The sequence below is a fragment of the Ursus arctos genome, unplaced genomic scaffold (assembly GCF_023065955.2).
Source record: "Ursus arctos isolate Adak ecotype North America unplaced genomic scaffold, UrsArc2.0 scaffold_23, whole genome shotgun sequence".
NCBI classification, from domain to species: Eukaryota; Metazoa; Chordata; class Mammalia; order Carnivora; family Ursidae; genus Ursus; species Ursus arctos.
In genome coordinates, this window is record NW_026622908.1 from 4,217,951 (window position 1) to 4,242,019 (window position 24,069).

At 52.0% G+C, this 24,069-nt stretch overlaps 1 protein-coding gene across 13 annotated transcripts in view; it reads left to right on the forward strand.

Moving 5' to 3' along the window:
* The window catches only part of BMAL1 (basic helix-loop-helix ARNT like 1), a 100,799-nt gene that overhangs the window by 67,424 nt on the left and 9,306 nt on the right, over window positions 1-24,069 (forward strand). For 2 of the 13 annotated variants that reach the window (XM_057317148.1, XM_057317147.1), the window contains exons 4-17: window positions 1,340-1,482; window positions 1,801-1,925; window positions 2,806-2,958; window positions 5,238-5,276; window positions 5,599-5,640; window positions 6,887-7,044; window positions 9,253-9,332; window positions 13,746-13,838; window positions 15,154-15,271; window positions 17,071-17,220; window positions 19,820-20,066; window positions 21,389-21,495; window positions 22,826-22,976; window positions 23,845-23,933. In XM_057317148.1, the coding sequence (XP_057173131.1) occupies window positions 2,819-2,958; window positions 5,238-5,276; window positions 5,599-5,640; window positions 6,887-7,044; window positions 9,253-9,332; window positions 13,746-13,838; window positions 15,154-15,271; window positions 17,071-17,220; window positions 19,820-20,066; window positions 21,389-21,495; window positions 22,826-22,976; window positions 23,845-23,933 (1,414 nt within the window). In that variant the 5' untranslated portion in view covers window positions 1,340-1,482; window positions 1,801-1,925; window positions 2,806-2,818. The other 11 variants (XM_048214095.2, XM_044379705.3, XM_057317145.1 and 8 more) reach the window with 7 other exon arrangements.

A 24,069-nucleotide genomic window follows, 5' to 3' on the forward strand; every position in this document is an offset into this window, starting at 1 on the left:
GATGCTCATAGTCTAATGGAGAGGAAGCTAGTAAATAAAGCAGTCGATTATTGATAGGGGCCATGGGAAAAAAATTAAGCAGGGTGGGGATAGTTAGGGAGGATTGGGGGAGGGGTTGTAGGTAAGCTTCACTGCCAAAGTGACTTTTGAGCAGAATATGGAGGAGAAAGGAGAGGAGTGGTTAAACTTGGATGTCTTTGTAAATGTTGAGCTGATGGGATTTTCTGATGATTGGGTACAGGTTGTAAAAGGAAGCAAGGAGGATCACTTCTAGGTTTGGGGCCTGAGCGTTCAGAAGTCCCACTTACTGATATGAGCATCACGAAGGCACTTGGCTTGAGAACCAGGGGTTTGGTTTGGATGTTTCAGTTGGAGGTCTCTGTTGTATATTCAAAGGGAGGCATCAGGGAAATGGTCCTTTAAGTTTGGAATTCAAGAGCAGTCAGGCTAGAGGTATAAGTTTGGGAGTTCTCAGAGCCTAGGTCATATTGGAAGCAGCGAATCTAGACTGATCTCTTAGGGAGTAGGTATAGACAGGAGGTCTGAGGACATCTGCAGGACTCTCGTGTAGCAGTGGGGGCAGGGGAGGAACCTGCTAAAGAGACTGTCAGGGAATGGGTGGCCACTGAGATAGAAGGGGACAATGAGGAGGTGGCCTCTTCAAAGCCAAGAGACCACAAGGAGGGAGAGATCAGCTCTAGCAGATGTCGGGATGGGGCAAGTAGGGAGGGAGTGGAGAACCAGTCACTGGATTTAGCAACGACGAGCTCACCGGGGAGCATGACGGGGGCTGTTCTGTCGGAATGATGAGGACAAAAGCCCAATTTGAGTTGGTTTATAGTGAGTAAGAGGGAAAGAATTAGAAACAGAGAACTGGGGTACTGACTAGAAGGGAATGGAGTTCAAAAAATGTGTGGTTTTTCCCCCAAACGAGAGCTGTTTGTATCTAAACGAGAGTGATCCAGTAGGGTGGAGAAGGTGGAGGGTGCACGATGAGTGGCACGGAGAGGATTCCAGGGTGATGGTTTTCAGGGGTGAGAGACGATGGGGTCCCCACCATGGGGGTGGGGGGCTGTTCTAACCAGCAGCACTAGGTGCGCCAATGGACACGCTCCCTTTTCTCAGTGGAGTAGAAAGCCAAGTAGCTGCTGAGAGTAAGGATGGGGAGCTGTTGGAGGCTTGAGGGGAAAAGAGAGGGTATGGCGTTCTTGGTCGCAGAGGGGGGAATAAACGGAGCAGGTGAGTCAAGGATCACGGGGCAGCGCTGGCATCGGAGGTGTGAGAGGTCGTGGGTAGAAAGTGAGAGCAGCCAGTTCATTGTGTGCTTTTCTCCCCCCAGGTTCAGGTGCGCAGGTGAACATGAGTTAGGAGGCCCATCCGTACTGAAGAAAATATGGTAGAAAAACAGGACATGAGTGGGCACAAAGGAAACCAGAGCAATGCCTATAAACATAGGGACACCATCCGTAATCATTTAAAAATGCAAGTAAAAACCAATGGGGTTTTGTGCTTTCCTTCAGATTGACAGGAGCTCTTGTTGGGAGTATAAATTATCGGAGCTTTTTGGCAGCCGTGTTCCAGAATGTACGGAGACATACCATGTGTGTTCCCTTTTGTCCTGCTTTTAGACGTTTAGAGTGAGAGATAATAGCTCTAGTGCCTGTGGTTAGAGCACAAAGATGCCCCCTCCGGCAGGGGTGGTGAAAGTGGAAAGTGGGCCCACACCTAGCCCTGGTGCACCCATCCGTGGGCGGCACTGCAGTCGGGGAACTGAGCTCACCGTCCCCACTTGCTTTGCAGATGAAGGAACTTGAGCCCAGAGAGCGGGAGTGACCGTCCCAGTCCCGTGGTGTGGAGCTGGGACCCCGTCTGTGGGCAGTGAGTGGCCCTCTTCAACTTGGTTTGGAGTCGGAGTCCCTTGCAAGGTACTCGGCAGCCCCTTTTTTGGGCCGGCTGACGCCACGCTTATACAACGTGAATTCTCAGAATGTGCTGCAAATTGGTCTACGGTGTCTTTATGTCCTGATGCAGGTTTTCCTGGCAGGGGATGCTGGGCACAAAGGCTAGTCAGGGAAGACAGGACAGACTTTGCCTGGTCTGGTGACAGACAGGGACCATATTTTCCTGGCTCTGGAGAGGGGCTCACAGTCTGAGAAAGGATCTTTTCTGCTTTCCTATGACTTTTACAAAAGTAGTAACAAAAACACAAAGATAAGCAGTAAATCCTATTTATTTTATGGACAGTAAGAAAATAAAATTAGAACTGTCAGAGAATATCTGGTCCCCTCTGTGGGAGGGGCACTGGGCTCTAACTCCTAGACCCTTGGGTTCTGGAATTATTCTTGCATGCCCTGGCAAGGGGACCCAGGAGAAGCTACCCAGTTGCTCTGAACTTGGGTCTTCATCAGAAAGATGAGCCGGGGGGCGGGGGGGGGGCGGGTGCCTGGGCGGCTCAGTCAGTTTAGCGTCTGCCTTCAGCTCAGGTCATGATCTCCGGGTCCTGGGATCGAGCCCCATGTTGGGTTCCCTTCTCAGCGGGGAGCCTGTTTCTCCCTCTCCCTCTACTGCTCCCCCTACTTGTGCACGCTCTCTCTCTCTCTCAGAGAAATGAAGTAAAAAAAAAAAAAAAAAGAAAAAAACATGTTCGCTCCTCTCTCCATCCCTCCAGGTCCCTATTCCAGTTGGCCGGGGGGGGGCGGTGTATTAGTGCAGTAGAGCAGTACCCCGACCCTCCGTGGAACCACCCTGGCCCCCCACCACAGTAGAAGAGCCTGTAGAATTCAGCTTTGTGCCTCCTTGTACCAGTTCCAGACCTCCAATGGCTGACCAGAGAATGGACATTTCTTCGACAATCAGTGACTTCATGTCCCCGGGCTCCACCGACCTGCTGTCCAGCCCCCTCGGCACCAGTGCCATGGACTGCAACCGCAAACGGAAAGGCAGCTCTACCGACTACCAGTAAGGCCTTCTGGGCTCCTCTTCCTCTGGCTAACCTTGGTGTCCATTCCCGGCACATCGAGGGGCCAACTGCTGCTCCTCCTGGAAGAAGGGGTCCTCTTTGTGGAAAGGGATGGAACCGACAGATCCAACAATAGGTGGCCCCACAGTGGGTTTTGTTTTTGTTTTGTTCTGTTTTGCTTTTCTCTTCCCCCCGGATTGTGAGCAGGAGGAAGCCTCCAGCACTGCTGAGACCCTCCCATCCCCCCTCCTGTCCCCAAATTGTTCCACGTCAAGGGAAAAGGAAGAGCCTTAAAGCCAGGGTCTACCTTTCACCCTTTTCCTTTGGCCTCCTCGGTTCCTTTGAGCAAGATGGCTAAGGCTCTGGATGCAGTCTCCGTGATTGGCCTGAGGCTCTGAGGACGCCCTCAGTTGCTTGTGGAAGGAGCGCGTGCAGGCCGTCTCGGAGAGTACTGTAGGAACATGGGTATTGCCCTGAAACATTATTCAAATTAGTCTGTACCTGTTTTATTAAATAGTATTTTTGTTTCTTTTTAGACGTGATGACTTTTCTTTTGAGTAAGAAATTTTCACACTTACAGTCAACTCTTGTATATCTGTACAAACGCCCAGGGAATAGACTGCCGCCTAGAACATTCAAAGGCACGTTTGTTTTGTTGAGGCAACTGCGTGGAATCTTACCCCGATGTCCACTTAAGAGGTTTTCTTTTGTTTAATGAGGGAAAAATCTCCAAGGAACAACCTCCCCCACAGCAGATGTCCTTTCTGCTGAAGTTCACAGGTCAGATTTGGGGAGCACAAGGGCTGAAGGCCCGCTGCCCACTAGGGGGTGCTATGATTCATGTGTAAGTGATCCCAGATGGTTGAGCAAGCCAACGCCCAGGGGATGGAGAGTGGGTGTGAGGACCGAGCGGGTTCTTCTGGAGCAGTCCCTCCCCAATAGGGAGGCCAGGAGATGTTTTCCACGTACCACTTGTCTTGGGTGGATGGATTCACTGGTGCCTTCTAAGACCTTTGCTATCTAAACCTGTGGTTTCCAATCTTGTCCCCACCCAAGACCTCCAGGTTTCCCTCATGGACCCCATTTACAAATCTCCTGTGATTCGTGGAGACCCTGTTACACACCCCTCATCCCTTTCCCTGTCATTTCAATATGCTAAATGTGTCTGATCGGTCAGGCGGAGCTCTCTTCCCCTGGGATGACCATCCTGGCCTCCGTGACCAGATACAAGCCAAGACAAAAGGGGGGAGAGAGTTTTGGTTTTCCCCTGTGGCCTGAGTCCTGCCTTCTGCTCTTTAGGACTAACTAGAGAAACTCTCTTCCGGGGAGGCAACCAAGGGCTTCCAGTTGGGAACCACTATTCTAGAATGCCCACGCTATGATTCAGTGCTCCTGAGGAAGGTTGTTTTTGCCCTTGAGACTACATTGTGTGAAGGGCCATACTCCTCTGTTCTTACAGGATAAAAGAGAAAGAGAGGTCCAGGTGCCAGGCCGTGTCCTCCTGGTGATAAACTTAGGGGCTGGAGAAGGGTGTGAGCTGACCCCAGGGGGATTTGGAACTCCTTCCTTGGAGGATTTTAGTCTGTTTTCTACTGAACCATGAGGTGCTGTGAAACTCGAGTCTCTGGAGTCTGTAAAAGGGAGGTAGTTCCCTGCTGTGACCCCAGGAGGGGTCAAACAAGGCTCCATGCCCCTCAGCCCCGCTCATGCCCTCTCCCCCAGTTCCTCGGGCCTCGGGTGTTCCCACCTGGCTGAGAACCGGCACATTGTGTATCTGTGTCTTTAAAAAGCTGCCTCGGGACTCTGCTCAAAGCTGCTTTGTGGGTTCTTTGGTCTCCCCTCCTCACTTCATCCCCCACACCAAATATATATGTATGTACATGTATATTGGAGGCTTCGTATGTTTTGCAAAAGAATAGGCTCCATTTATCCAGAATGATGAGGGGAATCAGGTATTATAGTTATTTGGATCCTCTGATTAAGAATTTCCATAAATGCTGTGTATTTCCAGTTTTCAAAATACGGCATAAAATATGTTAACAGCAAACTCTATTGGTGACCATATGTAACTTTTGTTCGATCATCTGGAAAACCGGTCCTAGTTGCACAGTAGGGGCAAGCTGTGTGTGTTTGACTAGTCTACGTCAATCATCAATACTGTGGATATTTGAACTTCCTGATTATTTGCTTTCTGGATAAATGAGAGCCTTCCATGTTGTAAGAAGCTGCTTTGTATGTCTTTAGTAACAAATACTCACATTCTGTCTTGTTTTTTCAGAGAAAGCATGGACACAGACAAAGACGACCCTCATGGAAGGTACCACGAACCTAGTCATGACCTTCACCCTGCTAGCTATTTGCCTTGCGTAGTTACGTGTTCTGGTACTTGGTGCAGGTCCCGCCTGTGCCCTTGACTGGGGATAAGCAAGGAGGCTGTGAGCCTGGGGCTCAAAATGCTCTGCCCGGCCCCCGGCCCCCAGTGTGGCTAACGAGAGCGCTTATGTGTATTGAGGGAGATGACAGGGATTAAGTAGGGAAATGAGTGAAGCTGGGAAGAAAAGAGAGATGTGTAACTTTGCCGTTAGTCTCCCAGGGATTGTGTTTGATCTTTATGCTTTATTTACCCCCTTCCCTTCCAGGTTAGAATACACAGAGCACCCAGGAAGGATCAAAAATGCAAGGTAAGCATGGACCTGTCTATAAACGGTCCTGGTTCTGGGTGCTCAGGGTGCAGCTGAGGCAGCCCCATGGGTCTGGTTCCTGTCAGTCTAAGCGTCCTTTCGGGGGTGGGGGTGGGAGCCTTGGCTTGATGTGGCCGTGGGCCGCGTGTCCTCTCCACACTGAGCTGGCCTTCACTCTTGGCTATCTAAGCACATTTAACCTGAAGGGGACTTTGGAAGGAGCAGAAAGCCCTTCAAGGCTGAAGCTCTTCCCTGGCCGTCTCCAGCAGGTTGCCCCTTCCTGACTCGAGGGCCCTCCAGAGGTGACCTGGCTCAGTGACTCCATTCTTGGGCTGGGCCTTGCCTCTCAAAGCGGCCCTTCTTGCACCGCAAGACCAGACATGGGGCTGCCTGCTCCCTTGAGTAGATTGTCTAACTTGGTCCCTCCTGCCTCCAGCCACACTTGCTGATTCCATCCACGTGGGTCTTCTGCTCTCCTGCCTGTGGCTCCGGGGCCATCTGAGGCTGTCATGCCACAGAACCAGGGCTGCAGAATTCAACTGGCCCGAGACTTGTAGCTTCCCCCGCACAGCCTAGCCTTGGTGGGAGGTCCCTCTTGGTGGCTTTGTTGCTATGGCAGCAAACTACATTTCCACTGGCAATGCACCTCCATAGGGGACAGTTACAAATGGCAGGTACCAACCAGTCAGGGAGAGCGTGTGCACCTGAGGAGGCATCCTCCTGCCTTGACGGGCGGCCACTCCTGGGAGGGACAGGAAGCCCTTGGGTCAGATGTAGCATCTGCCGTATCTCGGTGGAGTTGTGGTTGATCCAAAGATGGCAGCGCTAGTTACCGAGTGACTCAGTCAGTGAGGCTCTGACAGGCCACACAGCGGGCTCCTCACAAACCTCAGAGATCACTCCACCTCCCTTCTCTTTCCTTCCACACCCATCTTAAAATCCGACTTTACAGGGGCTGAGAGGAAAAGAAACGAGACCTTAACAATCCAGTTTACTCTGAGCAGACAATTTTTGTAATATTTCTTCTTAATTCTAAGCATGAGATAAGCATACAAACAAGTAACACCGATCCTGGGTAGTGAGGCCACTTTTTTGGTGACGTGAGTAGAAAAGTCAAGCTCAAAGCCTTGTGCAAATTCTCAGTGTGCCCTGTAGGGGAAGGTCCGAGACAGTGATGACTTATTTTTATCATTGTGTCCTTGAGGCTTGGCTTCATTTTCTAGAAATCATGTCTCCTGTTGTGCAGGGAGGCTCACAGTCAGATTGAAAAGAGGCGTCGGGATAAAATGAACAGTTTCATCGACGAACTGGCTTCTTTGGTGCCCACGTGCAACGCCATGTCCAGGAAATTAGACAAACTTACTGTGCTGAGGATGGCCGTTCAGCACATGAAAACACTGCGAGGTAAGACCTCGGGGCCGCTGTCCTCGATGCCCTTGCCCGCAGATGTTCCCTCCCTTGCCTGGGGTGCGCCTGGGTCCCCAAGACCGTGTTTGCCATTTGCCGGTGTGTAGCCTTGAGTGACAGGCCTGACCTTGCCAGCACTAGACCTGATGCCGGATGAAGTGATTACTGAGCTTACGTGGGTAACCAGTTGGGATTTTGCCATCGTGCAGCCCGGGGGTAGAGGCTGTGGTCTGGGCACGTGTGTGCACGCGGCTGTGATAAGCAGGCTACGTGCATATCAGCGAGGCCCCACATCTTGCAGGTGTGCGTGCGCCTGGGCCCCACCCGCCCAGTGATCCCCGTCAGAAATACAGGTGCCCTTGGTGACGCAGGGAAGGCCGTGGCTCTTTATAGGAGGAAAATTCGCCCACGGCTCCTTTAAAGAGTGAGTCACTGGTTGATGGTTCTTGCCGCGTTTTCCTGTCAGGGATGAACACTGATGATATTTTCATGTTCCTGGAATTTTCCCAAACCAGATAGACTCTGCACGAGGGAGGCAGTAGTTTCCGTCTTTTCTGAGCGCGGGGTGGGTGAGAACACAGAGGCAGAAACGTGGAAGTGACTTCTCCAAACCGCAGGAGAAATCTGCAGTGTCACAGGCACCTTAGTGACACTGTGCCCGGCGTGTTCCGTGGCCCGTCTTGGACCTGTGAGGAAACTGGAAAGTGGCGCTCAGTCAGACCTCTGACCTGCGTGGTAGAAGAATTGCGTCTTTGTTTCCACAAAGCCACCAGGAACAAGTAGCCGGTTTCGTCTGACCTTTGATCACTACTGAGACCTGTCAGCGTCGCGTCCTGTGCTGTGAGCGTGGCACCTAAACATTCCTGTTAGGGAAGGTCAGAGAGATTGTCGTGAGCTCGTTTTTACTAAATTGGAAGGAAATAAGGGACAAATCTCGAGTTACAAAAAGCAGGGATGTGGCTCAGTGTGTGCCTTGTTAGTTGATATAAAAGTCCCGGACATGTTCTGTCCATCTCCTTCACCGTGGTACTGGGGATTGTTACAGATCTTTTCTACTTCCTTTCCTCTCTTCTTCCTTTCCTCTCTTCTTCCTTTCTTCTTCCTTTCCTTTCTCCTTTCCTTTCTTAGATTTTATTGGTTTATTTGAAAGTGAGATTGAGGAGCGCCTGGGTGGCTCAGTCGTTAAGCGTCTGCCTTCGGCTCACAGCGTGATCCCAGGGTCCTGGGATCGAGCCCCACATCAGGCTTCTCCACTAGGAGCCTGCTTCTTCCTCTCCCACTCCCCCTGCTTGTGTTCCCTCTCTCGCTGGCTGTCTCTCTCTGTCAAATAAATAAAATCTTAAGAAAATGAGATTGCGAGCACAAGTGTGAGGGTGCAGAGGAAGAAGCAGACTCCCCGCTGAGCAGGGAGCCTGACTCGGTGCTCGATCCCGTGATCCTGGGATCATGACCTGGGCCGAAGGCAGACAGTTAACCGACTGAGGCACCCAAGCACCCCCCCCCCCATTTTATTTCTTCACTGTTCTAACCATTTTTGCAGATTCCAGGTCATTTGCTGCTGGCATTTTTGTCTGTTACTCTACGATTCCTCCTATATGATGCCTATGTGATGTTCCCATATACGATGCCACAGTGATGGCCTTTGAGGCATTTTGTCCCCTTTCAGCCCAAGGAGCCAGAGTTGTATTCACTGAAGTAACGCACTTCTCCAGTTGCCAAGCTCATTTACCTCACCCCGATGAAGAGACACCCCAAGCGCCATCTACGGTGTATTTATTTACTCAGGGCCTCGCAGACGGGGTGATCTCCCAGGAAGGCCCAGCGTGGTCATTTGAGGGACTGCTAGACAACGCATTTAATGTCGGTCCTGGGAGGACGGAACCCTCCCGGGAGCCTCTGTGGTTGGCTTCCAAAGCTGCCTTCTCTCTTTGAAGCAGATTTTTACTTCCGTCTATTACCCCGTGGCTCCCCTACAGTGACCAGAGCGAGCCTGTTAGGTCCCCTGAGGGCAGCGGTGGTGTGTTTTCAGTGGGTTCTGTCCGAAGCGCCATCTAGCCCTGTGTCTGTTAAGGAAAAAGAAGAGAACATTGGAGTCCAGGGTGGTAGGGACTAGGCCGCATCTGGAAGGCGGGAGGCGGTGGAGTGGAATGAGCCATTCCCCGAATAGAAAGTGTACCAACTGTCTTCTTTCCTTCCCTCCCTAAGGTGCCAGCAATCCATACACAGAAGCAAACTACAAACCGACTTTTCTGTCAGATGATGAATTGAAACACCTCATTCTCAGGGTATGTCACAATTATGAGCTTGTTTTATACACACTTAAACTTTCAGAGTGAGGTACCAGAGTGTGGGAATTTGGTGTCTAAACATTGGACCTTTTGAGCCCAACTTTGTCTTTTCGGGTCTCCACGTCTGTCTGTCTGTCTGGACAGTCTCCACAGTCCTTCCCGGAGGTTGTCCTCCTCCCCTTCCATCCTTGCTTAGACAAAAATTGAAGGCCCAGGCTGCTGTGATTTTTTAAATCGAAGGAGGCAAGATTTTGTTACACTAGGTAGCTAAGAACCCCATTCCTGCATGACGTTTTTAGAAAGCGACAGACACTGATAACAACTGAGAATTTATCTTGTCCCTCACCTGACCGCTAGCAGAAAAACATCCGTGTACATCTTGACACCAAGATCCCATCAAAGCAAGAAAGCTTCCAAAGACTCCCTGCCCAAGGACGAAAAGAAATGGGGAAGGTGAGGCACTCGCTTGTCTTGCTCGTCTCTGCAGAGAGGCCCGGTAGAGGTGACGCCACGTGAACTTGGCTTCCATGTGGAGTCAGGTCTGCCTCTGGGTAGAGCGAGAGCAACTTCGAAACTGAAGGGAAAGAAACCGGATTCAGAAGCCTGTCCTCTTGCAGATTGTAAACAGAAAAAGAGAAAAATATAACCCACCTCCATCCCCCCACAGCCAGGGTGGACCTCGCCTGCTAAGCGCCTACAGCGTCTGGGCACCTTTCTTTGGGCAGACGGTTGCCGGGCCTTGGGCTCCAGGGTACTCCGTCATCACCCTGACTTTCCATTCTGCCTGGCTTCTAGTCCTCTGTAAGTCTGGCCCGTGTGCTTACTGCAGCGTTCTCTCTCCATCCCCTCCTGACATGTTCTCTCAATTGGAAAGCTTTTGGCTGCAAGGAACAGATGACCTGATGAACAGATAGGGTTTTGTTTCCCAAATATAGCCGGTCCCGCGGTAGGCCAGGAGGGGTTGGTGTACTGGCTCAGCGAGGGTGGAGCCAGTCTCTGGCTGTCTTCACAAACAGTCATGCTGAGCTGGTGTGCAGCCTGCTTCCTCAGTGTAGCCACACCAGCCAGAAACAAGGGGCCAGGGGAGTGTCTAGACCAGCTGTCCCTTTCCTCAAGAAAGAATATGCCTTCCTGAAAGCCCTGTAGTAGACGTCAGCTTCTCCAGAAGATATTACTTGATGACCCCTAGCCTCACAGCAAAGATTTAGATTTTTCCAGCCACCACAGTAGAGGCAGGCAAGAGTCCCCCATCAGCGCTGGCCACACACACTCCAGAGCCATGTCCGTTAGCTAGATTTTCCTCCGGAAGTGGCTCTCATGACCCAGTACGGGGCTTCAGCTGTGGTCTGGTTGGCTTGGGGTTGAAAGGGCCAGGTGCCTTCCTTGCCGCAGAAGCCATCATATTAGTGCCATGTTTTGGGCCGCTGAAATACTGTTCCTCCCACTCTCTTAGGGATTATTGTTAGGCCAAGTTTTTTCCATCCTATAATAGGTGTGGTTAGTTTTTTTGAACTTCTGTTTCTGTCAAAATCTGTTTATTGGATGGTCCTACATTCCAGTTTGTCGTTAGCGATCCTTCAAAGCTTCTTGCGACTGGTAGATCTGATAAGCATGCCTTCTTGTCTTTCGTTCACTAATACCACGAATATTTCTGAGACTTAGTTCTATGTGCGTGGCACTGTTCGAAGTAAATCCAGGTCAACAGTAAGCACGTTGTGGGGGGGCCAGGCATCCCGGCAAGTTTGTGATGGTCCTTTGGCTCCCTCCCTCGGGGCACAGTTCCTCAGACGCAGCTCTGCACTCCTCTCTCCATCCTTCCTCGTAAAGCAGTCCCCGTGCTCAGGGAGGACTTGCTGCAGTTAAGATACAAACTGTGCAGCGTCTCTGGAGAAACCACCAGAGCTGGCTTCACGGGCAGCAGCCTCTGCAGCCACACGGGGCCTGGCGCTCGGTTTAACACTCTGCTCTTGCCATCTGGAAGGGCATAATGTTTGAACAAGGGTCCCTACGTTTCCATTCTGTCCTGGGTCCCACAAGTCGTGTGGCTGGTCCTGATTGCCCTACTGCTAATTTGATGTTTTTAAGGAAAATATGTGTGTATAGATACAAATGTGTTTTATTTTGAACACCTATATATGAAGTATATGAAGTTCCTGTTACATATATAGGTTTAAATGTACAAACATAGATTTATATGTCTGTATATATTTACATATATATAAACTCCTTTTGTAAGGGCAAATGTTCAATAACTTTCTCCTCTTCTAAATTTCCTGTCCGATGCCCACACTTGTCAGGGGATGGAACAAGGATTTTCATGCCACTGAAGCCAAATACTTCATCTTGGGCTTGCCTTTCCTGCACTTCCGTGTCCTCCAGCATCTGTAGGACACCGTGGTGACATGTCTCCCTGATGAAACTCTTCTGCCCTCCCTGGTGCATGTCCGTGGTGACGAAGCACCATCCAGTCCCTCGCCACTTCCCGGTGCCCAGTTCCCGGGAATTTGCTTCAGCGGAAGGCAGGGTCCGCTCAGATGGTGCTTGGACGGTTCGGCCGCGGGAACCGGACTTCTGCTTTTCCTTCCCGGTGCACATCTGACGGACTGCTTTCCCCACTGGGAGCTTTCAAAATGGCGTCCATAGGTGGCGTGTCAGGGAGCAGGCAGCCTGATCGTGTGTGATGTCCGGATGCTCCACGTCCCCCCCTTCTGAAAAGGGGGCAGACCCCGCCAGGGCTTCTGTGTCCCTTACTAACTCAGCCTGTCCTACCGCGAGAGGGAGGCTGCCCTGTCTCCCTGTGGCCCCGTAGTCCTGGGGGCGTTCTCCTCGCCTCTGCTCATCCGCTGTCCCCTGGGCGCCCGGTGGCGTTTATCTGCCCGAGGGAAACAGAGTCCGAGTGTGTTGAGCCTCTCCTCACTGACGAGTCCCTGGCCTTTGGAGCCCTCTCGCTCTCCCTGGGTGTGTTGAGACCCACTTTGTTCGTGTCACGAGTTCAGGCCTGACTCTGCCTGTCGTTCCCTCCAGGATGTCACAGGCACCTTCTTCGAGGCACCGTCTGTGCCACTTCACTAAACCCGTGAAAAGCCTCGACACCCTTCTCTGGGGAGACGTGAGATTGTCCGCAAGGCAGTGCGGAGGTTATTAATACCCCAGTTTTTGACCGATCGAGGCTTCCAGATGGTGCTCGCAAAGCCTCTTCCTCTCCCCTGCCCTCCCCTGCCCCGTGCCAGCGCCGGGCGAGCTCAGCCCCAGCTCCCTGCCGGCCGAGGGGCCTGGCGCCGTGCCTTGGCCGTGGTGGGGTCCCATCCTCCTGCTTTCGTGGCCGCACCGGTGCCGGCGCCATTATCATGCCTCCAGCACACGAATTCATTTCCTAGTCCTGTGAATTAAATTACGTCCCCAAAGGCCCTTTTGTGGGAAGGGAAATAGAGTTTCTCTAGATTTTTCCCAAGAACAGACTGAGGACTCGTGAATAAAGCAAGATGTTGAATTAGAACCGTGGGAGTGGAGCATAAAGGCAAGTTCGACTGAGCATGGAGGCCCCTCGCCGTCGCTGGGAGGCCCCTGGCAGGAGCCGAGTGCTCGTCCGTCCGCAGAGCCGTGGGTGGGACTCACACAGAGACCGGGAGCCCAAGCTCTCAGACCCCGTAGCTGCGGTATTCCTCTGCTTCCGCCTCCCGAATAGCGTCCTGTCTCCGTAGCTGCCTGTCTTGGGACTTTAGATTTTACCTGTACCTAAGGTGAAGAGGAGGGGAAAAGAATATAGGGGAAATCTTTGCTTTGGTCTTCTTGTGTCACTTAGGGTATAAGCAGCCCATCCCTGGATCAAGAAATGCTATTCAAGAACAGTAGTCCTCAGTCCTTGTACGTGAGAATCGTTTGGGGTAGGGGTGAGAACAGTACTCGTCATCAGCCCCACCCCAGGCCATCAGCACAAAAACAACACACACCGCTCCCCACGGAGAGACACACCGTTCAAGAGCGGGCTCTGTAAATGGAAGTGTTTGGATGGAGGACAGACGGTGGTCAGGAGACAGGAGAGGGGGTTTTGATCTTACAGCTTCCTTCAATCTCAGATTCTATGATTCTGTATAGTTAAAGCAATAAAATAAGACTTCTCCAGACCTTGATACACTCAGTGGAAAAGTCTTAAAGTGAACTCAATGTTGTAACAAAAATGACTTCACTTGGACCGTCCCCTGTAGCCATGGGATGATCTGTGTGTCCGGACCTGCCTTGGAGAGCATCTTCCTCCTCTCCTGAGGCATTAGCCGTGAGCACCCTGTGACTGTCAGGACTACAGTTCTGTGCTTTGGCTGCTTAGCAGACAAGTCCTTATTTGCTATCAGAGTGATTACAAATTGTGTTTCCTAAAGTGTGATAAATTGACTATCCATTTCTCCTGATTAGGCAGCAGATGGATTTTTGTTTGTCGTAGGATGTGACCGAGGGAAGATACTCTTTGTCTCCGAGTCTGTCTTCAAGATCCTCAACTACAGCCAGGTATCGCTCCTGTTTCCGTTGGTGGTGGGCAGCCTTCCAGCCGCCAGAAAGGTCACCCCACTTTTTAGAATAATTATAATATACAAGTCACATGTAAAACGCTCGTATGGTCCTCCCACACACACCCAGTGCTTCTTCCAGAAAATTCATCATTTCTTAACAGAGAAATGAATTTAAACCTAAAAAAAAAAATCTTTTTTTTTTTTAAGATTCATTTATTTTTTAGAGAGAGAGAAAGAGAGAGAGAGTGGTGGGGGCAGGGAAAGAGGGAAAGAGAATCTAAGCAGATTCTGCACTCAATGCGGAGCCTGACACAGGGTTCAATCCCACAACCCTGAGATCATGACCTGAGCTGAAATCGAGAGTCGGACGCTCAACCGACTAAGCCGCGAAGGCGCACCTAGAAAAAAATGTTTTGATGTGTTCCATGCTTCCCTTCCTGGAAGGGTTGACTGTGATCTCAGCAGCAGCTTTATGCTTTTATTACTACACAATGAATATCCCACAACTCACGGGGGGGTGGGAGGCAAGGGGCTATCTGACAAGGAAGGGCAGATAATAGAATACCAGAGGATAAAACAATTGGGGATCCACCGATACTGTGTTTGCGATGACGTATCCCTTTTTATTTCTGTTGAACCTTGGCTTCCTCTTAAAAAAAAATCCTAATAACCCCTACCTTTTGTGATTGTTCATAGGATCAAGTAAGATAAACATTCCCAAAAGCTTCTAGAGCAGAGTTTTTCACTTACTCCCTAACGTTTTTACTCACCCACTCATTCATTCACTCACTCCTTCACCTGCCGGTGTTTGCACGGGAAGTTGGTAAGGTAGCAGAACTGAAGACTCAAAAGAACACGTGTACGTACACATTCAAAGGGATGTAAGTTGGATGTGTCCCGAGTGTCTTGTTCTTCTTGGTCTTCGAGCAAAGTTATGAAGGCAGTCGTGGCCGAAGAGCTTGAAGACTCGGGCTAGAGTCTGCACCCACGCCCCGTGTCCCTAGAAGGGCATTCGTGGGCATCGGAAATCAATCAAAGGGAACGTGTACAGCTGAAAGATTCTGGCCTTCGAGGAGCGTGGACTGTTTATAGTAGTAGCCGTATAGTTAAGCCCTTTTCCCCTCACATGTTACCAAAACCAAACTCCCGATGCCTCGTTCCCCGTGTCTCTATCTAGGCAGAGTGATTGGACGGTGTATGTTCTCATTGGACAGCTCTGAAATTCTCATGCTTAGGAAGACAAAGTCTAAGCACCTGCGGGGTGAGTTCTGTTCCACGTGCTGTTGACTCGTGTCCATGCTTCATCCCTGCAGAACGATCTGATCGGTCAGAGTTTGTTCGACTACCTGCACCCTAAAGATATCGCCAAAGTGAAGGAGCAGCTCTCCTCCTCGGACACGGCGCCCCGGGAGCGGCTCATAGATGCAAAAAGTGAGTCCAGGAGAAGCTGCGGCTTCTACCTCGGGCCGGCTCAGACCGCTGAGCGGAGACAGCCCCTCGTGCCCCGCGCTCAGCCTCCGGCCCCTGCCCTCTGCCCTTCATCTGGGTCGCGGCAGTCATCCACCTTCCTTCGTCTTTGTTTTGTTTCACATAAGAAGCAACAACTCAGTGTCCAAATCTACTGAGAGGAAAAACAGCTACTTTGATTCTTTCTGGTTTTTAGTGTTTGTTTTCCCCCCAGAATCTAGAAATTCCCAGTTGGATGCTCCTGCATTTCGGGGGCTCAAACCAGTTTGATTTGTTCCCCCCGAAAAAAAATCCCTTCAATTTACGTGAGTTACACACCGGAGGCTTCCTAAGATAAAAGTAAGAAAACATGAAATGTACACGTTTCTTTGGACAAAGTGGTTCCTCGTTAGTCGCTCCCCCTCCTGGCTTCCTCCTTTAGCCGTGGAACCACCGTTCACATCCTTCCGCTTCCTGCTGTCGGTCCGCTCCTCTGCCTCCTGCGCGAGGCCCTGTAGCCCTCCTCCCGTCAGTCCTGTGGCAGCTGTGGCCTCCAGCAGTTAAGAATGCGGTGGAGTCTTGGGGCGCCTGGGTGGCACAGCGGTTAAGCGTCTGCCTTCGGCTCAGGGCGTGATCCCAGCGTTCTGGGATCGAGCCCCACATCAGGCTCCTCCGCTATGAGCCTGCTTCTTTATCTCCCACTCCCCCTGCTGTGTTCCCTCTCTCGCTGGCTGTCTCTATCTCTGTTGAATAAATACATAAAATCTTTAAAAAAAAAAAAAAAAAGAATGCGGTGGAGTCTGGACTCAGATTGCCAGGCCCGTGTCTTGCTTCCACCATTTTCCAGCTCTGTGACCTTGAGCAAGTTACTTAACCTCTCTGTGCCTCCGTTTCCTTATCTGCAAAATAGTACCTCTTTCATGGGGCTGTTGTGAGGATGACATGTATTCACATACATGAAGCCCGTGGGGCAGTTCCTGGCACACAGTAGGCACAGGGTCAGTGTCCTGATAGTTCAAGGCACCCCTCGTCCTAAAAGTTCAGCGCGGCCCCTGGTGACTGTTACCTTTTATAGTCTGGCCCTGGCGATTTTTGGTAGTGGCGTGAGGAAAAAAAGGTGATGTTTGGTCCTTGCCTTTAAGGCTCTCACCATATAGTCAGGGAGACAGCACCCTGCGTACTAGGTACCACCGTAGAAATAGTACCAGGTGTAGAGAACAGGGGAGTCGTTCTCATGTGGGCGCGCCGACAGGCATCAGCGAGTAGCTGACAGCTGAGGTGGGTTTGAAGGGATGAATTACTGTGTGACCGAGCAGGGAAAACGATTTCTGGGTGCATACAGCCCGCTGTGCGGCTGGAGGAAGCCGAGCAGGGGCGGGGCAGGGCGGGGCGGGGCCGTGAGCATTCCGGAGAAGATGGGGGGGGGGAGGCTGGAGGGGTGACACCAAGCAGGAGCCCGGGGCAGGGTCCCCTCCTCTGATGGTCGCCCCCATGGTGGGCGCGCGTTGTCCCTGACACGGTCTGTAGACCAGTAGCCCGTGCTCCTAGCGGGATCGTGGTCCTGGTCCTGCTCCCGGTAGCCGCGTTTAGGTGATCTGGAAACATTTCCAGATTGACGACCCATTTCCCCACATGGCACCTTTTACAGCCTAAACTGAGGAGGAATGGTGTGGCCATTGTAAAACAGTGAGGCAGGAAAGAAGAGGCTTTCTTCAAGGTCACACTCCCCCTCCTGACAGACAATACTACTCTCAGTTTATCACATTTTGTGTGTTGATTTGCAGCTGGACTTCCAGTTAAAACAGATATAACCCCTGGGCCATCTCGATTATGTTCTGGAGCACGACGTTCTTTCTTCTGTAGGATGAAGTGTAACAGGCCTTCAGTAAAGGTGGAAGACAAGGATTTCCCCTCTACCTGCTCAAAGAAAAAAGGTAACCATGTCACTTCTTTCAAATCTTAATACAGTGAGGCAGGGGGGGTGCCTGGGGGGCGCAGTCGGTGAAGCGTCTGACTCTTGGTTTCGGCCGAGGTCATGATCTCAAGGTCGTGGGATCGAGTCCCATGCTGGCCTCTGGCACTCAGCGTGGAGTCTGCTTCAGATTCTCTCTCCCTGCCCTTCCTGTGCTTTCTCTCTCCAATAAATAAAATCTTAATAATAATAATAATAATATCCTAATCCAGGGAGGCTGGCTTTGTGCACTGGGGTGCTCAGCAGGGCATTGGTTCCACAGTTGCTTGCAGATCGCAGGACTGCGGCCAGTGCCATTCTCCCCCAGAGGGTAGGGCCGCAAGGGAGGAGAGACAGGAAAGCGCTGGTGGTGTCACAGTGACGGCAGATTCATGGGAAAGCTTCCTCCATGTAAAGTCGGTTCGTTTTAATGTGGTTGAGAAAGATGCCACCTGCTCCCTGAGCATCCCGCCGGTCCACCGACAGGACTCTTGCTCAATTCACCAAGGTCTTTCTTGTTGCTGGACACAATGGCCGCTTCATTTTTCTTCCATCTTCAAGTATTCTTTCCCCTAGGATTCCACGAAACCTCCTTCTTCTCGTCTCCCCCATCCTCTGCCATGCTAGGCCCTCTTCCGACTTCCTTTTGCTGGCTCCTCGTCTGTCCTGAGCCACCTTTGTCTACACTTGACGCACGGGTAATGTCATCTACTCCCTTAGCTTGCCGTGCCACGTGTATGCCAATTACGCCCAAGTCTGTATTTCTAGCACAGACTTTTCTTTCACACTCTGGATCCTTAAACCCACTTCTTCCTAAATCTGCCCGCTCCGCTCTTCCCAAGGGCATCTCAAACATGATCTGTGTAAGTGCGACCACCGAGCTTCTCCCCGCGTCAGTGGCCCCGCCGGCATCTAGTTGCACGTACTGGAAGCTGGGGAGGCGCCTGGGGCCCAGTTCGCCCCCTCTCCCCATACGGTCGGTGACAAAGTCCTGCCACCATGAAGTCACCTCACTGCGTGTATCCACCGCCCTGTTGACCGTATCCCTCGGATCCAGGCTCCCCTCCGCGCTCACCCCCTGGTGAAGTACGCTCCTCACACTTGCCATCTCTCCACACGACAGCCACAATGATCTTTTTGAAGCACATCCTTCTGTCGGTTGCCTGTTGAAAACCCTGCAGTGTTCCCCGTGGCTCTCGGAGAGAAGCTGAGAGTCCGTGACCGTGCACCCTCCACCCCCTGCCAGTCCGTGCGCTCAGCTGGGCCGACTTCCCGTCGATGCCTCGGCCCCTTTCCGCCCCAGGTCTCCGTCCACGCTGCCCAGTGACGGAACGCCGGCCCCCCCGGCTCCCTGCAGCCGGCTCGCTGGCCTGGTCCTCGAGAGCTGGGCCACGCTGCCCAGTGACGGAACGCCGGCCCCCCCCGGCTCCCTGCAGCCGGCTCGCTGGCCTGGTCCTCGAGAGCTGGGCGTCCGTGTCCGCGCTCGCTGCGCCAGCGCGTTCCCGCAGTTGCCTGTGCCTTACTCGTGCGGTCACTTGTTTGACGTCTGTCTCCCCCACGGACTGGAGACTCCCTGCGGGCGCTTCGCATGGGTTCTGCAGTTTCCCAGTAACGAGTACGCCCTGCGGCTTCGTCAACACTCCCTAAGGATATGTTTGTTGTTGAGATCCACAGGCGGTCTACACTGAGCGTGCCCCGAGGCGAAATCCTTCTCCCTCTTCTCTACAGCATGCTCTCTGTTCTCCCTTCCCTGAGTCCGTGAGCAGCAGCAAATATTCAATCCAAAAAAGTTGGAGTCCCCTCCATTGTCTTTCTTTCACACCAAATGTTTTGATGTTCGTACTGAATCTCAAGAGTTCCCAGGAACTTCTCCTGGGTGCTTCCCCGCCTCGTCACCCTCCCTGCGGTACAGAGGCCAGCCCTCCTCCTGTCCTGCTGTCTCAGCTCCTGCTTGTCTTTCCTCCTGCTCCTTACTCTTCCAGTTTCCCTATCGCTCTGCTCCTGGAGTGTCCAAACCCCGATTTGCTTTTGCTGTTTCCCCACTTAAATACCTTTAGAAGCTCTCCATTCCCTGTCTGATAAACACACATTTGTTAGCAAGCAGTCTAAGACCCCAGTAATCTGCCCTGACTTGCCTTTCCAGCTCTGTCTCCAGCCCCTCCCGCCTCTCCCTTTCCACTTCCACCACGCGGGGCTCTGGGGCTCTCGGTTGTTTCTTGTGCGGGACAAGCCTCTGAGCTTTGTACCTTCTCGACGTTCTCATGTTCTAGTCCCTGAGCCAGCTCTCCTCCTTCTTGATCCACCTCCTACCCACTTTTCCTGGGCAGCCCTCCTCTCCCCGGGTAGAGATACTCCTTCCTTGGTGTATGTGGTGCCCTGGGCATAACCAGCCCTGCTCCGCACGGATGATGCTGGATGATAGCCGTCCACTTCTGTGTCTTCCTCGCTCCCTGGATTCTCCGTTCCGGAGAGTAAAGCTGTGTTTATTGTTTGCTTCCCTTCCCGCATCCCAGCCCTCCACAGGCGGCCGTGCCTGCTTGCCCAGAGCCGTCCTGACACTGACCGCGGACTTTGCTTTCTAGCAGATCGAAAGAGCTTCTGCACCATCCATAGCACAGGGTACCTGAAGAGCTGGCCGCCCACAAAGATGGGGCTGGACGAGGACAGCGAGCCAGACAACGAGGGCTGTAACCTCAGCTGCCTTGTCGCCATCGGACGCCTGCATTCTCACGTGGTTCCGCAGCCGGTGAACGGGGAAATCAGGGTGAAATCTATGGAGTACGTGTCTCGGCACGCAATAGATGGGAAGTTTGTTTTTGTAGACCAGAGGTAAGAGTCTTCGTATGACCCTCAAACAATAATGGTACAAGATTTTCACCTCTGAGTACAGCAGAGCAGCCTGGGCCCTCAGCTGGCTTTCCTCAGAGTAAAGAAAGAAGGAAGTGATGAGGATTTCTGCTAAAAAAAAAAAAAAAAAAAAGAGAGAGAGACCCTTTAGAATATCATTATAAATACAGAGATTTTCACCTTAACACTCTTCGGAATGTAGAGACAGTTAAGTAGACGACGCCAGGGTTCAGTGTCCGTGGCCAGGAGAGAAATGGTAGGCATAGGATGTTGTCTGAACACGTGTGGAATGTTCAGGACCACGGCTGTGATTGGAATTCTGGAACGTAGGACTTGGAAAAAATGATCTAGTCCTGAGCTCTTGGATGCAGGGGTCGTTGGCTATGGTAATCTCATAAGGCTGTTGAAGTTTTGATTAAAACTGTTAAAAGTTCCTCGGGCTCAGTAACCGTACTGTAGGTGCTCGGGAGCTGCGTGAGGCTGATGGCCAAGGCCGAGAGCGACGCCACTGCAGAAAGATCTGCGGCAACACTCATCTAGTCCAGTCTCCTTTTTCTGGGTGGGGAACTGGGGCCCCGCCTGAGGACTGGCCGCCTCCCCTTCACAGCTGAGTGGTAGTTGGCCTGAGCTGAGCACCCAGATGTGCCCAGTTCCCCGCTGCCCTCTGCAGCCTCCTTGAGAATATTCACAGGCTGAGAAGTTTTCTGGCTGTTAGAACCAGTCACTACATGCAGGAAAAGGACACCGCCACTTTTCAAGGCCCTTGTAGCCCCTGCCACTGGAGATTCTAATATTTGGTCATTCTGATTAAAAAAAAAAAAATGGGGGTGCCTGGGTGGCACAGCGGTTAAGCGTCTGTCTTCGGCTCAGGGCGTGATCCCGGCGTTATGGGATCGAGCCCCACATCAGGCTCCTCCGCTATGAGCCTGCTTCTTCCTCTCTCACTCCCCTGCTGTGTTCCCTCTCTTGCTGGCTGTCTCTATCTTTGTCGAATAAATAAATAAAATCTTTTAAAAAAAATGTAGTAAAATGGAGAAGCTTCGCCCTGGGGTTTGGGTTTCTATCACATTTTTATCTGACTAATAGAGTTACCATTTTTAAGTTTCCTTTCTTGGGATAACGGCCCCTTTGAAAGGCTTCTTTTCTCTCTTCCCTCTGTTTTTATGGTGGTGGTAAGTTCAATTGCATGAAAAAAATACACCCACCCAGCTTGGACCTTGTCCTCGTCAGCGCAGCGGGGTTCATCCACGGCAGAGATGCTGTTAATTGTCTGAATAACTGTTTCTTTTTTTAAAAAATTCTAGGGCAACAGCTATTTTGGCATATTTACCACAAGAACTTCTAGGCACATCATGTTACGAATATTTTCACCAAGATGACATAGGACATCTTGCAGAATGTCACAGGCAAGGTAAGCTAGGCTGTACAAAAGGTCTTAAGATTAAGTGTCCCCCAGCTTCGAGACTAGTCCACGTAAAGGTTCCTGAGAAATCTGCCCCCAGTGATGTGGGAGTCAGCCAGCCCAGGACTCTTCAGGCCAAAACATGTCTGAGGAGAAGAGGCTGATGTTCCCGGGCCCTGTTTATCCCCTTACAGTGAACCCACCTTGGACTGCCTAGCACTTTCCTGTACATAGGACAGTGCAGTTTCTGGAAAGCATCTCTTGTTCTTGTTACACGGACCCTATACAGATTTAGTCTGGCTCAAACAGAGCTGATTCTCTTTTCCATAAAATCCTGCTGTGTTTCCTGTATTTTCCTCTTGACTTATGGCACCGGAACATACCAGCCTCTCGAGAGAGGAGCCAGTATTGACTCCTTCCCTCATTGTCCTGTTCATTGCCCTCAGACGTGCGTTTCCAAAGAGGCCCCTTTCTGCACCTCCGCTACCCCAGCCCTAGCTCAGGCCCTTGTGCCCAGCCTGTAGTTGTGGGAGACTCCTGTCAGGCTCCTTGCTCCCTTCTGCCCCACCTTCCACATTCCAGCATTGTCCTGTCTATGCCCCAACAGATGAAGCTTGATAATGTCACATCCTTGCTTACACCTCCTGCCTTTAGACTCAAGGCCAAATACCTTTGACCAGCATTCAAGACCTTCCACCTCGTGACCCTAACCCACTTCTTCAGCTTCACCCCCACCCCATCCCTGCCTGCAGGGGCATCAGAGACCTCTCATTTCCTGCCCCCACCAGGCCCTGCCACTCGCCGGGCACTGCTGGGTTCTTCCCTCCTTCCTCGAGGCTCTGATCTCTTCCCCTGCGTAGCTGCCTCTCGTTCCTCTCCTGAGGGCAGGGGTCCCATGCTGTCTCCCCTCTATCTCCAGTGCCTGGCACATGAAAGGTGCTTGTTAGGTGTTTGTGACATAAAAGAATGAAGTTTGAATAGGTGAGTGGCCTCCCTGGATTCAGATGTCCTAAAAGTGCTGTCGGCCGTCAGGCTTTGTGATGGGAAAAGAACCTGGGCCCTTGGGAGGTTTGTTGCTCCCTTCAAAGCTGATCCCAGTCAGAGGTCGATAATGCAGTCAGTTATTCCCTGGAGCCTTCATTTCATGCAGGGAACAATAGCAGGAGAGTCTGAGTTCAAAGGCCCCGAATCAAACCCTCAGACACTGTGTGTTCTCCAAGTGCCCGCTCCCCTGGCTTACTACACGGTGATGGCCCCGGGCCCGAGCACGAGGCAGGATTTGGTTAGTTTAGTATGTTGGTCTGAGGGAATCCTACTCATGGCTTCTTTGCATTTTCAGTTTTACAGACAAGAGAAAAGATTACGACTAATTGCTATAAGTTTAAAATCAAAGATGGTTCTTTCATCACACTGCGGAGTCGGTGGTTCAGTTTCATGAACCCTTGGACCAAGGAAGTAGAATACATTGTCTCAACCAACACCGTCGTTTTGTAAGTGTTTTCCCTGTATCAGAAGCTCCCTTGCTTCAAAGAGAAACGCCTGGGGCTCTTGACCTGGGAAGGCGGGTACAGGCAGCAGCCAGTGTCACAGCCTTTAATGCTACCTTGCTAATGCCCTGTGAAGCCTCAGGACTGGCAGAGGCCAAAGGGGCTGCTAACAAAGAACATGTTTCCATACGTATCCCGTGCAGGCCCCGGCTTGTGGCATTGCTCCAGGAGACAGCACCGTTCCCTTCCCAATGCAGCAGTTAGCTTTTGAATTCTGGGGGCCTGCACCCTGGGCGCCCCTGGTACTGCCGTGCAGGGAAGGGTTGACCGTCGTGCAAGGCTCACGCAGGTGCCCATTCAGACTAGCCTTGGCCAAGGATGGCCGGGTGTCCGTGCCCACCAGGCTGGCAGCCCCAGTGCTGTCAGCCGGAAGCCTGCCTCAGAGGCTGCCACCTGCTAGGTGAGAAGGGAAGGACCTGCTCTTTGGCAAGAACTGCTCCGCACGTCTCCTTTCCCATGGTGTCCAGACCCCCACCTGTGGCTAGAGCCGAGGGGCTGGGGCGAGGTGCCCCTGCAGACTGGCGGGAGAGGAGGCCTCGTAGCGATGATCATGGGCGGCCACAGTCACCTTCTCTGCTGGACTGTGTCCCGTACAGACCAGGAAGGCCCGGGCAGGCAGTGAGGCCACAGGCCGGGATGCTGTCCGTCATGTTCTCAAGCAGCGAGGAGACCTGCTGAGCCACTCAGACAGACACTTCCTTTCCTGGCCTGTCCAGGTCCAGAGTGGACACCGGACACCTTGGCCAAGGTGAAAGGTGCGCGGTTCTGAGCAGGCCTGACTCATGTTTCCTTATTGCTGGGATGTTCACAGAGCCAACGTCCTGGAAGGCGGGGACCCAACCTTCCCGCAGCTCACAGCGTCCCCCCACAGCATGGACAGCATGCTGCCCTCTGGAGAAGGTAACTATGGACTGCAGGGACATCGGGGCTTGCCCGTAAGAAGCTGCTTGTGGCCAGTGTACCCTCTCCCCAAGTAGCTGGTGTTCTCCACCCCCATCTCTTATGGAAGAAAGGAGGCCTTATAAGGGATGAGCAG